Genomic DNA, 12,396 nt, shown 5'->3' on the forward strand with positions numbered 1-12,396 from the left:
GCCGCTAGCGGGGCGCTTTTAACTCCTGCTAGCGGCCGAAAAAGGGTTAAGACCGCCCAAAAAGTGCCGCTGCAGTGGCGCTTTCCATTGATTTCAATGGGCAGGGGTGCTTTAGGAGCATGTATTCACCGCTCCTACAGTGCTGCAAACAAGCTGCTTGTAGGACTCTTTTTGCCGTCCTGCCAGCGCAGCGCCCCAGCGTGAAAGCACTCGGGCATTCACACTGGGATTGCCGCTGAGGCTTTTTTCAGGCGCTATTTTTAGCGCTAAAGCGCCTGAAAAACGCCTCAGCGTGTAAATGGTCTAACAGTGTAAATTTGCTGTCTCCTCAAATTAACTCAACACACAGCCATTAATGTCTAAACCGCTGGCAACAAAAGTGAGTACACCCCTAAGTGAAAATGTCCAAATTGGGCCCAATTAGCCATTTTCCCTCCCTGGTGTAATGTGACTCGTTAGTGTTACAAGGCCTCAGGTGTGAATGGGGTGCAGGTGTGTTAAATGTGGTGTTATCGCTCTCACACTGGTCACTGGAAGTTCACCATGGCACCTCATGGCAAAGAACTCTGAGGATCTGAAAAAAAAAAGAATTGTTGCTCTACATAAAGATGGTCTAGGCTGTAAGAAGATTGTCAAGATTCTGAAACTGAGCTGCAGCACGGTGGCCAAGACCATACAGCGGTTTAATAGGACAGATTCCACTCAGAACAGGCCTCGCCATGGTTGACCAAAGAAGTTGCGTGCATGTGCTCAGCGTCATATCCAGAGGTTGTCTTTGGGAAATAGACGTATGAGTGCTGCCAGCATTGCTGCAGAGGTTGAAGGGGTGGGGGGTCAGCCTGTCAGTGCTCAGACCATACGCTGCACACTGCATCAAACTGGTCTGCATGGCTGTCGTCCCAGAAGGAAGCCTTTTCTAAAGATGATGCACAAGAAAGCCCGCAAACAGTTCGCTAAAGACAAGCAAACTAAGGACATGGTTCCAGTAACCCATGTCCTGTGGTCTGATGAAACCAAGATAATGGAAAATAATGGTGGTCACACAAAATATTGACACTTTGGGCCTAATTCGGACATTTTCACTTAGGGGTGTACTCCCTTTAGTTGCCAGCAGTTTAGACATTGTTTTTTTGAGGGGAGAGCAAATTTACACTGTTATACAAGCTGTACACTCACTACTTTACATTGTAGCAAAGTGTAATTTCTTCAGTGTTGTCACATGAAAAGGTATAATAAAATATTTACAAAAAATGTGAGGGGTGTACTCACTTTTGTGAGATACTGTATATGCATTCTATCAGTGTATTTATTAGTTTGCCTGGGGTTCCTGGACAGGAAAGGGATGCTGAACCCCTTTAACCACCCCCCGCCCGCCCGCCGTATAGTAAAATGATGTCAGATGGGATCCCCTCTCATTCTGGGAGGATGTCAGAGGAAATCGCCCCAGTTTTGGCATGCAGTGCGGCGATCATGGGCGTGCCGTGTCCCTGTGAGATAGTGCGTCCCCGATCTCGGAAAAGAGCGGATGCTGGCTCTTTACCCATATGATCGGCTGTGTCCAATCACTGCCGATCACATGTAAAACACAGAAGTGCCGGTAATCGGCTCTCCTCGCCTCACACAGTGACAGTGTGAGGCGAGGAGAGACGATCAGCGGCATCTCCTCGCCGGGGAGACCTGTACAGGTAATCAGGGCACTGATCATCAGTGCAGCCCCAGCAGTGATACCAGTCAATGACGATCTGTGATGCAAACTGCCACCAATATGTGCCCATCAGTGATGCCAATCGGTGTCCATCAGTGATGCTAGTCAGTGCTGGTCCATCAGTGCCGCCCATCAGCACTGCATACTAGCGCCTCCTCATCAGTGCCCTTCAGTGGCCATCAGTGCCACCTCATAAGCGCACATCAGTGAAGGAGAAAACTTTTTTACAAAAAAGTTTTTTTTTTTTCTTCAAAATGTTCAGTCTTTAGTTTTTTTTGGGTTTTTTTTAGCAAAAAATAAAAAACCCAAAGGTGATTAAATACCACCAAAAGAAAGCTCTGTGTGATTAAAAATTTCATTTGGGTACAGCATTGCATGACCGTGCAATTGTCATTCAAAGTGTGACCGCGCTGAAAATTGGCCTGGGCAGGAAGGGGGTGAAAATGCTCGGTGTTGAAGCGGTTAAGATATAACATTGCAGCAAGCTTGTCAGAGACTTACATCTGGACAGATGGGCCCACATAGGAAGCAGAGCCATGTAGAGTGCCACATCTCCCACTGTAGGGTATGACTTGAAGATGCAGATAATGGCCAGCTGTACAAATATCAGGAACATGGGATGCTCTCTACAATAAAAAATCAACAGAAATACTTTTGAAAATCAATTTGCAAAGTTGTAAATAGTCTACATTCACCACTCAAGGGGTCAAGAAAGAGGCTGTGTTCTAACTGAACAAGATTAAAAAATGTTTGTGGTGGGCAGACCTGTTTTACCTTGGCTCTGATAAGTTAGAACTGTCAAAAATCAGTAAACTGTCAGCAACTTACTTTAACTTGATGGTCAGAGGCACAGTGTAAAAGAACACGTTGATCTGGAAGACACACACGAAGAACGAGCTGAAATGTTCAAACATCTCTGCGAAGAAGTACCAAAACAAGCCAATATTTGGAGTCAAATCTGGGACAGAGAGTCTAAAATGGTAGACAGGAGAGATAAAGGTCACATGTACACATCTTGTGCACTTGTCATCATTCTCTACAACAAGCTGGACATGAACATTAAATGGTGGTCAGATGTGCAGACAAGATTCGACCACCCTAGGTCATCTATACCTATAACCCTAAGGCTGCATTCACACCTGAGCATTTTCAGCTCATAAAACGCTTGTAAAACGCCTGAAAAATGCCCAACAAACAAAATCCCATTTATTTCAATGGCACCTGTTCACATCTGAGCATTTTGTCACCTGAAGCAAAACACCTGAAAAACGCCCTAAGCTCAAAAAAGAACATGAGCTTCTTTGGGGCAGATTACAGGCATTTTTCTGCCTTTTACATTGGTGACCTGAACAAAATCGCGGCAAAAATGCTGTAAAAACACGCGACTTCGAAACGTTCAGGTGTGACTGCAGCCTCAATAGTAATATCCTGTGCACTCTTTTGCAAGTATGCCACGGTAATTCTAAATTGAGAATCTCTTAAACCCTCATGTCCTTGTTAGCCATGGAAGCTGCCATCTTAGCTTCTGTTCGATCTGCAACCGCCATGGTGCTGCACATGATCATTTATGACATCAGCCATCTGATGATTTGACAGTTTGGTTGAGAGTACAAGAAAAATGTGACAATAAGCAATCCTAGCATTCCAGGACTGTAACCTTTTAAAAAACTGATTTTTAAAACAGCTTACCTGTAAAATCCTTTTCTTGGAGTACATCACGGGACACAGAGCACCATAATAATGACTATGTGGGTTATACGCTTACCTTTAGGTGATTGGACACTGGTAACCAATAGTAAGACAGTTCCTCCCATATAAACCCTCCTTTACAGGAAGTACCTCAGTTTTGTAGCAAGCAATGACGATCCCAGAAAGAGGGGAGGGACCTCTGTGTCCCGTGATGTACTCCAAGAAAAGGATTTTACAGGTAAGCGGTTTTAAAAATCCGTTGTTTTTTATCGTACATCACGGGACACAGAGCACCATATTAATGACTCTGTGGGATGTCCTAAAGCAATGCATCTGGGGGGGGGGGGGGGGGGGGAACACATTATCCCTAAGCCCAACGGGCCTGAGACTATAAAGCTGCCTGCAACACGCTGTGGCCAAAAACAGTCTCTTTTTGAGATCTCACATCCACCTGGTAAAACCTGGTGAATGTATGAACTGAAGACCAAGCGGCCGCTTTGCAAACCTGAGCCATAGACACCTGCTGGCGTACTGCCCATGATGCACTAACCCCTCTAGTGGAGTGTGCTCTTAAACCCCGGGGTGGAACCCTGTGCTTTAATCCATACGCCTGGATAATAGTCTGACGAATCCACCTGGATATAGTTGAACTTGTTGCCGGCTGTCCTTTCTTAGGACCCTCAGGCAAGACAAAAAAACAGTCAGTCAGTCTTCCGAAAGGGAGCTGACATTTCCAAGTAAACTTTTATCGCCCTCACCACATCCAGTGAGTGAAGCGACCTTTCCTCCCTAGTCTTAGGGTTTGGAAAAAAGGAAGGTAAAATGATATCCTGATTCAAATGAAATTTGGAAACCACCTTCGGTAGAAACCCTGGACGAGGGCGCATGACCACTCTGTCCTGATGAAGAATCATAAAAGGTTCTTTGCAAGAAAGGGCGGCCAATTCTGACACCCTTCTAGCCGATGTTATAGCCACCAAGAAAACTAATTTCCTGGTCAATAGGACAAAAGGGATATGCCTAATAGGTTCAAAGGGTTGACTCTGTAAGGCTGACAGTACCAAATTTAGGTCCCAAGGACATAAAGGTGGTTTAAGTGGCGGCCTCAGGTGTGCCACTCCCTTGACAAAGGTTCGCACCAAAGAATGGGATGCAATTGGTCTTTGGAAAAAAAAACGATAAGGCCGAAATTTGTCCTTTAATTGTCCCTAAAGCGAGCTGCAAGTCTACTCCTGTTTGAAGAAAAGCGAGAACTCTTCCCATCGTATACCTACGAGGGTTCCATTTCCTTTTCTCACACCAAGAAATGTATGACTTCCAGACTCTATAATAGATAGCTCTAGAAACTGACTTTCTAGCATTTATCAAAGTGGACAAGACTGAACCCATAACACCACGGTCTTTCAATAGTCTGGTCTCAATAGCCAGGCCATCAAATTCAGCAACCGTAAAGAAGGATGGAATATGGGCCCTTGAGACAACAGATCTGGATGGCAAGGAAGGACCAACGGGTCCCCTACTGCCAATTTCACAATCTCTGAGTACCATGATCTCCTGGGCCACGCTGGGGCCACCAAGATCACCGCCTCCGTTCCTCCCGTATTCTGCGTAGTAAGTGTGGCAGAATTTGAATCGGAGGGAAGGCATATATCAGAGAATGCTGATCCCAAGGAACTGCTAATGCGTCTATCCCGACAGCAAGCGGATCCTTGGTCCGGGATACAAACCTGTCCAGCTTGGCATTGAATCTGGATGCCAGCAGATCCACATCTGGGGTCCCCCAGTATTGGCAGATCTGTAGAAAAACCTCGGGATGCAGGGACCATTCCCCTGGTAACAATTTTTTGGCGACCTAGGAAATCCGCCTGCCAACTGTCCACCCCCGGAATAAACACTGCCGACAGAAACGGCACATGTTTTTCTAACCAGGTCAGTATATGATCTACCTCTCTTTAGGCTGCCCGACTCCTGGTACCTCCCTCGTGGTTGATATATGCCACTACTGTGGGGTTGTCGGACTGGACTCCAGAATCGCAGGGCCAGACGAGCTGCCCAGATCTCCAATAGATTAATGGGCAGAGTCCTTTCTGTCTGGGACCATATTCCCTGAACGGACGCTTCCTCTAGGACTGCTCCCCAGCCGAGAAGACATCCGTGGTTACAACTTTCCAGGCTACCGGTGGAAAAGATTTCCCTCTTTTTAAGTTGCTGGTTTTTAACCAAGAGAGGTTCCATAGAACCTGTGGAGATAGAACCATAGGCTGATCCAGGGTTCGAGCTGACTTGTCCCAGGCTTTTAGAATACTGTTCTGGAACACTCTGGAGTGGAACTGTGCATATGGCACTGCGCTTAAAGATGACACCATCTTGCCCAGTAATCTCATGCACAGCCGAACAGAAGGGGCTAGTTCTTTTTTCACCTTCTGTACAAGTTCCACTATGGAGGCGACCTTTAAGGGCGGAAGAAACACCTTTTCTTGGGCAGTGTCCAAGACCAGACCCAGATACACCAAGGCTTGGGTCGGACAAAGAGCTGACTTTAGCATCCAACCTAGGCGTTGTAAAAACCGTACTGTTCTTGACACGTTTTGAACTAGTATGGGGCGAGAGCATTCCCTTAGAAGAAGATCATCCAGATATCCTACTACGGGGACTCTTTGAGACCTTAGGGAGGCCAACTCTGGGGCCAAAATTTTCGTGAAGACCCTGGGGGCCGTGGCAAAACCGAAAGGTAGTGCCACAAATTGGAAATGACTGCCCCCTACAGCGAAACGTAAGAACCTCTGATGTGGACCGAATATCGGCACATGAAGGTACGCGTCCTTGATATCTATGGACGCTAAATAGTTTCCCTTTCTCAGAGACTTTATTATTGAACGAACCAACTCCATGCGGAAGGATCGGACATCTACAAAAAAGTTGAGAGCCTTGAGGTCCAAAATGGGCCTTACTTCCCCATTTGGTTTTGGCACGGTGAATAGGTTTGAGTAAAACCCCTTGAATCTTTCCTCGTGCGGAACCTTTACAATTACCCCCTGCGTCAGCAGATGGTGTAAAGCTAGGAAAAGGCATCTTCTTTTCTCTGGATCCGACGGGACCCTTGAGTACAGAAACCGGTTCGGGGGGGGATCTCCCGAAACTCTATTCTGTAACCGTATTTTACAGTGAAAATGACCCATCTGTCTTGAACCAGTTCTTCCCAGGCCTCCCCAAACAGCCGAAGCCTGCCCCCCACCCGTGAGAGCGGGGGGCGCCCCTTCACAAGGTAGAATTGGAGTTGGGCTTGGGTGTTTTTGGAGCCCAGGGTTTCTTCTGACCCTGGGATCTTTTAAACCCAGACGGCTGAAGCCGTCAATACCGCTTAGGGGAAGAGGCACCAGGTCCTGGAGCATTAGGAATTTTATAAGAGGGTTGCTTCCCTTTCTTTTTAATATCAAGCAAGGCACTCTTTCCTCCAGAGATCTTTTGGATGTATTTATCCAGATCCTCACCAAACAGGCACTCTCCATGAAATGGAAAAGCTGCGAGTAGCCTTTTACATGGCGTCTAGGCAGACCAGCTCTTTAGCCACAATACTCTGCGCATATGAACTGACAGTAACGCAAAACGAGACATCTGTTGGATTGAGTCTTTCAATGCGTCTACCACAAAACATGAGGGATCTCTGATAACTCCTCAGCAGATTCCTCATGGCAAGGTATGTTCTTTACCAACTTTTTAAAGCGATCCTTTAGGGATTGGCAAATCCCAATCGCTGCGACTGCTGGCTGAACTGCTGCACCAGCCACCGAAAAGGAGGCCTTTAATAAGGACTCTAGCTTTTTATCAGCCGGATCCTTGAATACCTGGGCATTATCCACTGAACAGGTTAAACTTTTATTCACAAAAGGTATGGCAGCGTCCACCAAGGGTGTGCTCCATTTTTTCCTGAACTTCTCCTCCATAGGATATAAGACAGAAAACCGTTTTGGAGGCAAGTATATCCTGTCAGGGTGCTCCCAGTCCGCGTAAACCACCTGCTCCAGTAACGGATGCAAAGGGAACGCTTGGGAAATTTACGGAGGTCGCAAAGATCCCAAAGTAGAACAGGAGAGTGGAGACTCCTGAACCGGGGGTAACTTAAACCCAATTCGTACCATCTCCATTAGAGATTGGATAAACAATTTTTGGGAATGGGAGGCTGAAATTGGCTCTTCAGAGCCAGAGTCCTCACCCGAGGATTCTTCAGCCTCTCCTTCCTCTCGGTCCTTTATGACCACTTCTTCCAAATCCTCTGCCCGTTCTGGTTCCAGATCACCTGGACTCATCTGGCTATAAGAGTCCTGGTGCTCTAGTGACTCTCCACTTGGCCCAGGCTCAGGGGAGGGAGATCTATTACGCTTCCTCCCCCCCCGTGTTACAGAGGCAATCATGCTAGCTATTTTGCCCTCAAGGCCTGCTAAGGCAGATGCCAAATCCTCCTTTGTAACATAAGCCGAGGCAGGTACATTGGTAGTGGCCACTATGTCTGACAAGTGCAATGGCTCAGCCAGGACAGATGCCGCAGATCTTTCAGGAGAAACTGAGGCTGCATCAGCATGGGGTTGGTCTCCTGCTTTTTGTTGAGGGACTCTTACCCCTGTGCTTGCCTTGTTCCCTATACCTTGTTTTCTGGAAGACATTGCTTACGCACGAGGAATAAAAAAGGAGTACTCTCCCAAACTATAACCAGCCTTTAACCTGTCACCACTGTGTCCAAGACCACCAGACTCACGTGCCAAACATCGCTCTGTGTTTGTCCTTGCGCACACCAGGAGCTCCATGCCTATAAGCACTAGCTTGAGAGTGAGCGCACGCATCAGCAATCGGCGGCACGCCTACCACACGCGGCGCACCTGCGACGCGCACACCGGCGGCGCGCACACACGCCGGCGGCGCGCACACACGCCGGCGGCGCGCACACGACAGAATTTAAAATGCGCGCCAAAACCGGCCTTCTGTAATCTTAGACACAGGTTCAAGGTTTATACCAGCAGTTACAAAGGGAAATACATATATAAATATAAAATCCCAAAGGGAGTACTTACCATCCCAAGCAGCAGGGCCTGTCTTACCAAGCCCAATCTTCCCCCATCACGGCAGGTAGCGCCTCTAAGGACCTTCAGGGACCGGGTCCCCCATATATTGGGGTCCACACCCCTGGACCTGTAAAGCACCCTTTCTGGTTTACCTTGGGCAAGATTGACCAGGAATACCAACTTAACAAGGGTCCAGCGCCTATATAGGACACATTACAAGCAACACCTCATTCTTGAACCAAGGTTCGGGTACCATCCACTTTAGCTTTGTTATGCCATCCGAATGGATCCGATTATAACATCCTCAGTGGGACATTCTTTGAAGAAATTTGAAGAGCTTCAACAGCCATGACCATCACCTTCAAGACACTGGCGAAAAAACTGAGGTACTTCCTGTATAGGAGGGGTTATATGGATGGAACCTTCTTACTATTGGTTGCCAGTGTCCAATCACCTAAAGGTAAGTGTATAACCCACATAGTCATTATTATGGTGCTATGTGTCCCGTGATGTACGATAAAGAAAAAAACTGTTAAATTGAGGATTTCCGCTTTACTTTTTTCCTCAAAACAGTTAAATTCAAGGATAAAAAAAGTGGAAATAAACAATAAATCTATTTTTAAAGCTGCTGCCTCCACTGGAACTATTATTGTGGTAGAGTCGGGGTTCAGGCGGGGTTATGAAGTGGATGTGGCGCTGCTTGCTTAATGTGAACCCAATTGTATGCGCGCTTTTGTAACCGCAGCTGAAGTTAATGTGCCAGTAAAGTCACAAGTGCTATTTTATTTCCTATTCAAAATATTTGATTCATAGTTGTGCAAACTAGGGATGCACCAATACCATTTTATTTATTTATTTTTAACGATTACGAGTACAGAGGCCCTCTTTTTCTTTAGCTCATCTGCCTCATTCACATGTGGTATCTGAACACAAGTTGTTCTACTCTCGCAGCTTCCTGGTACGCCGTCGCCTTCCAATGACCATTGGAGGTCATTTGAACATGACAGGGTACCAGGAAGCTGCGAGAAGAGAACGTGTGTTCGGATACCGCATGTGAATGAGGCTGATGGGCAGATGAGCTAAGGAGGAAAGAGGGAAAGCCTTGGATCTGGATCCTATTTACAGCCAAAGCGTGCTGTGAGTGCCGCTTACCCCTTAAAGTGGAAAGTTTTCTGGCAAGTGTGGAAAAAGAAAAAGGGGGGGGGGGTTCACATGTGGAGACACCCGCACACTGCATTATTTGTGATTTTACACAGCACTACGTTACAGACTTATATTATTTTCTAGCACTTGCCACTTGTTTCTGATTTATATAAGGAATAATAAATCACTGTGGATACCGCACTTGTTCCTTTTATTGTATATTCAAATATTGGTTTGAATATAATTTTGACTACACCTGTTATTTGATTGTAATGTCATATGATTTTATTTCCAATTGTGGCATTAGTTTTTTTTTAATTTGTGCTGACATTAAGTCTTTTTGCCATTATTATACATTAATTTTTTGCATTTATATATCTATAAAAATAAAAATTATATCTGCGCTAGGTGCATTAAAATGTACTAGTAGTAGAGTAGAGTAGAGTAATGAAAATAATTGAATAAAATACCATGCAGCTAAGCACTATAACCCCAATACTGGGCACCAAAAAGCAATGAAAATAACAAAATGCAGCGCTGGGTTAGTATAAGGAATACAGATATCCCCATATAAAGTGAATAATGAAAAACAAAAAGTATTACCCAAAGGTGCAATACAATACTGATAATACATAATAAAGTGCAAATGTACAATACAATAATTAAAAATTAGCAAATATGCAATTCATATGAGATTAATCTTTGCGGCTTTTCTAATCGCATATGAATTGCATATTTGCTCATTTTTCATTATTGTATTGCACATTTGCACTTTATTACGTATTATCAGTATTGTATTGCACCTTTGGGTAATACTTTTTGTTTTTCATTATTCACTTCATATGGGGATACATGTATTCCTTATACTAACCCAGCGCTGCATTTTGTTATTTACATTTATCTGACTGCACGTCTATGAATTGTATATATTTCTATTTTTATTCATTTGCACGACTATGAATCAAATATGTTGAATAGGTAATAACATAGCACTTGTCACTTTACTGCCAAATCAATTTTAGGTGCGGTCACAAAAAGCACACACACAATTGGGCTCACTTTAAACAAGCAGTGCCATGTCCACTTCATAACCCCCAGGTTAAGTTCAAGGCATGCCATGAAGGAGAATTGTTATTTGCTTTTGCTCTCAACTGAACTGTCAAGTCATCAAACGGCCGGAGCCAAAACTGATTACATTTGCAGCAGCTGCAGTTTGAACAGAGGCCAAGGAGGCAGCCTCTGTGGCTGTTAAGTATAGAAGGGTTTAGTTCCTCTTTTAATACAGTAAATATTGCATAGGCAAACAAAAATGTGATGCTCACATAAAGCCATAAATGGAGTGGATGAAGTCCCAAGAGTTTAACAAGAAGAAGGAATGGCAAATTAAAACCGTGAGGCAGCCCAGGTACAGCGATGAATACTGAAAAGTGAAAAGCCAGAAATCCCTACTGGACATCTTCACTGGAATGAACTGTCTCTAAAATAAAACAAACATACGTGTTAGTACCAGCTTAATCTGCTTGTGTTACTTTGGGTATAATGGTATAAGTGGGTACCTGCAGTAGATAGAGGAGTGCTGAAGTAAATAGTGTGATTGGGTACAGGGACTGGTATGTAGCCAATGACAGGAACACAGCGCTGAGAAGCGGGCTACCTAAGGAAAACCAGACAAAAGTTAGTAGTGGTAAAATCTAAACACTAAAATGTAGAATAGACTGCTCCGGTCTACCTTTGTGACCAGGTTTCATTTTACATCCACATTTAGGGTGTAATATTAAATATGGTCACATTCCCCAACCCCCTACCATCAAACTGCCCCCCACTTACCTGAATAGCAGGCTACCTCTCCTGCAACCTTCCATTTGTATATTAAATTTGGTGTGGATGTGTGTGGCAACACAGTTCATTTACAAATTCAATCTGGGAATGGAAAGACTACAAGTCCCATCTGTACTCCGGCAGAGGGACTCACAGATCTCAATAGAACACTAGTGCGGTGATACAAGAAAAACAGAAATGGAAGGCGCGCACACCTAGTGCATTACCAAAGATAATTTAATAATAAAAATGTTTTATATAAAAGTGGGTACTCACAAAATGCAACTGACAAAAGGCCATAAAAACAATGCATGGACATGCCCATAACACGGGGTACAGCTAACGTGTTTCGGGGGCGCACCCCCTTCCTCAGAGCTAGGCTACAAGTGGCTGATGGCACCACACTTGCTGTCCACCAATTTTTTTCTGCATCCCCATAATGGTAGGGGTCTGTACCTCCATACAGACCTGGGGTTGAGATGTAAACAATGCAGAAGCCTGTGGACTGCACCCCTGTGATGATCTGTAGTCTTCAATTAAAATATTCAATAAAATGCACATTTTTATTTTATTTTTTTCTTAAATCAGGAAAAGGTTAATTAGAAACTCAGCAAAGAAAGCAAAGATTCTAAAAACTTGCCTATGGTCAACAAGAATTTTTCTTCCTATATTAGCCCCCAGAAAAGTTAAATCTATACAAACGAGACTCACCTTTCACAGTAGCCAAGATAAACAAGGCAATGATTGCATTATTGATGGCACAGGTAGATTTGGCCACGCAGGATAAAATAGTATATGGATTCAACAAGTAGCTGCAAGAAAACAAACTTGTTTTAATTTTCAGCTTTTTCACTGGTAAAGCATTCAAAATAGATCCAGGGGATATAGGCATGAGCAACCTTCTGAACCTCTGGCCTCTACCCCTGTGGTAGTCATATGTTCTGTTAGAAAGATGTTTATTAAGGTTTTTCGACAATTTTAAAC

General features: G+C 44.7%; 1 protein-coding gene across 1 annotated transcript in view; it reads right to left on the reverse strand.

Moving 5' to 3' along the window:
- The window catches only part of PIGU (phosphatidylinositol glycan anchor biosynthesis class U), a 45,543-nt gene that overhangs the window by 2,068 nt on the left and 31,079 nt on the right, over positions 1-12,396 (reverse strand). Inside the window, exons 6-10 of the mRNA XM_073606372.1 lie at positions 12,124-12,224; positions 11,151-11,248; positions 10,917-11,071; positions 2,534-2,677; positions 2,207-2,331 (exon numbers count right to left, since the gene is read on the reverse strand). Of these exons, the coding sequence (XP_073462473.1) occupies positions 2,207-2,331; positions 2,534-2,677; positions 10,917-11,071; positions 11,151-11,248; positions 12,124-12,224 (623 nt within the window). The remainder of the gene's footprint in view (positions 1-2,206; positions 2,332-2,533; positions 2,678-10,916; positions 11,072-11,150; positions 11,249-12,123; positions 12,225-12,396) is intronic.

The sequence above is a fragment of the Aquarana catesbeiana genome, linkage group LG12, assembly GCF_042186555.1.
Source record: "Aquarana catesbeiana isolate 2022-GZ linkage group LG12, ASM4218655v1, whole genome shotgun sequence".
Taxonomy (NCBI): Eukaryota; Metazoa; Chordata; class Amphibia; order Anura; family Ranidae; genus Aquarana; species Aquarana catesbeiana.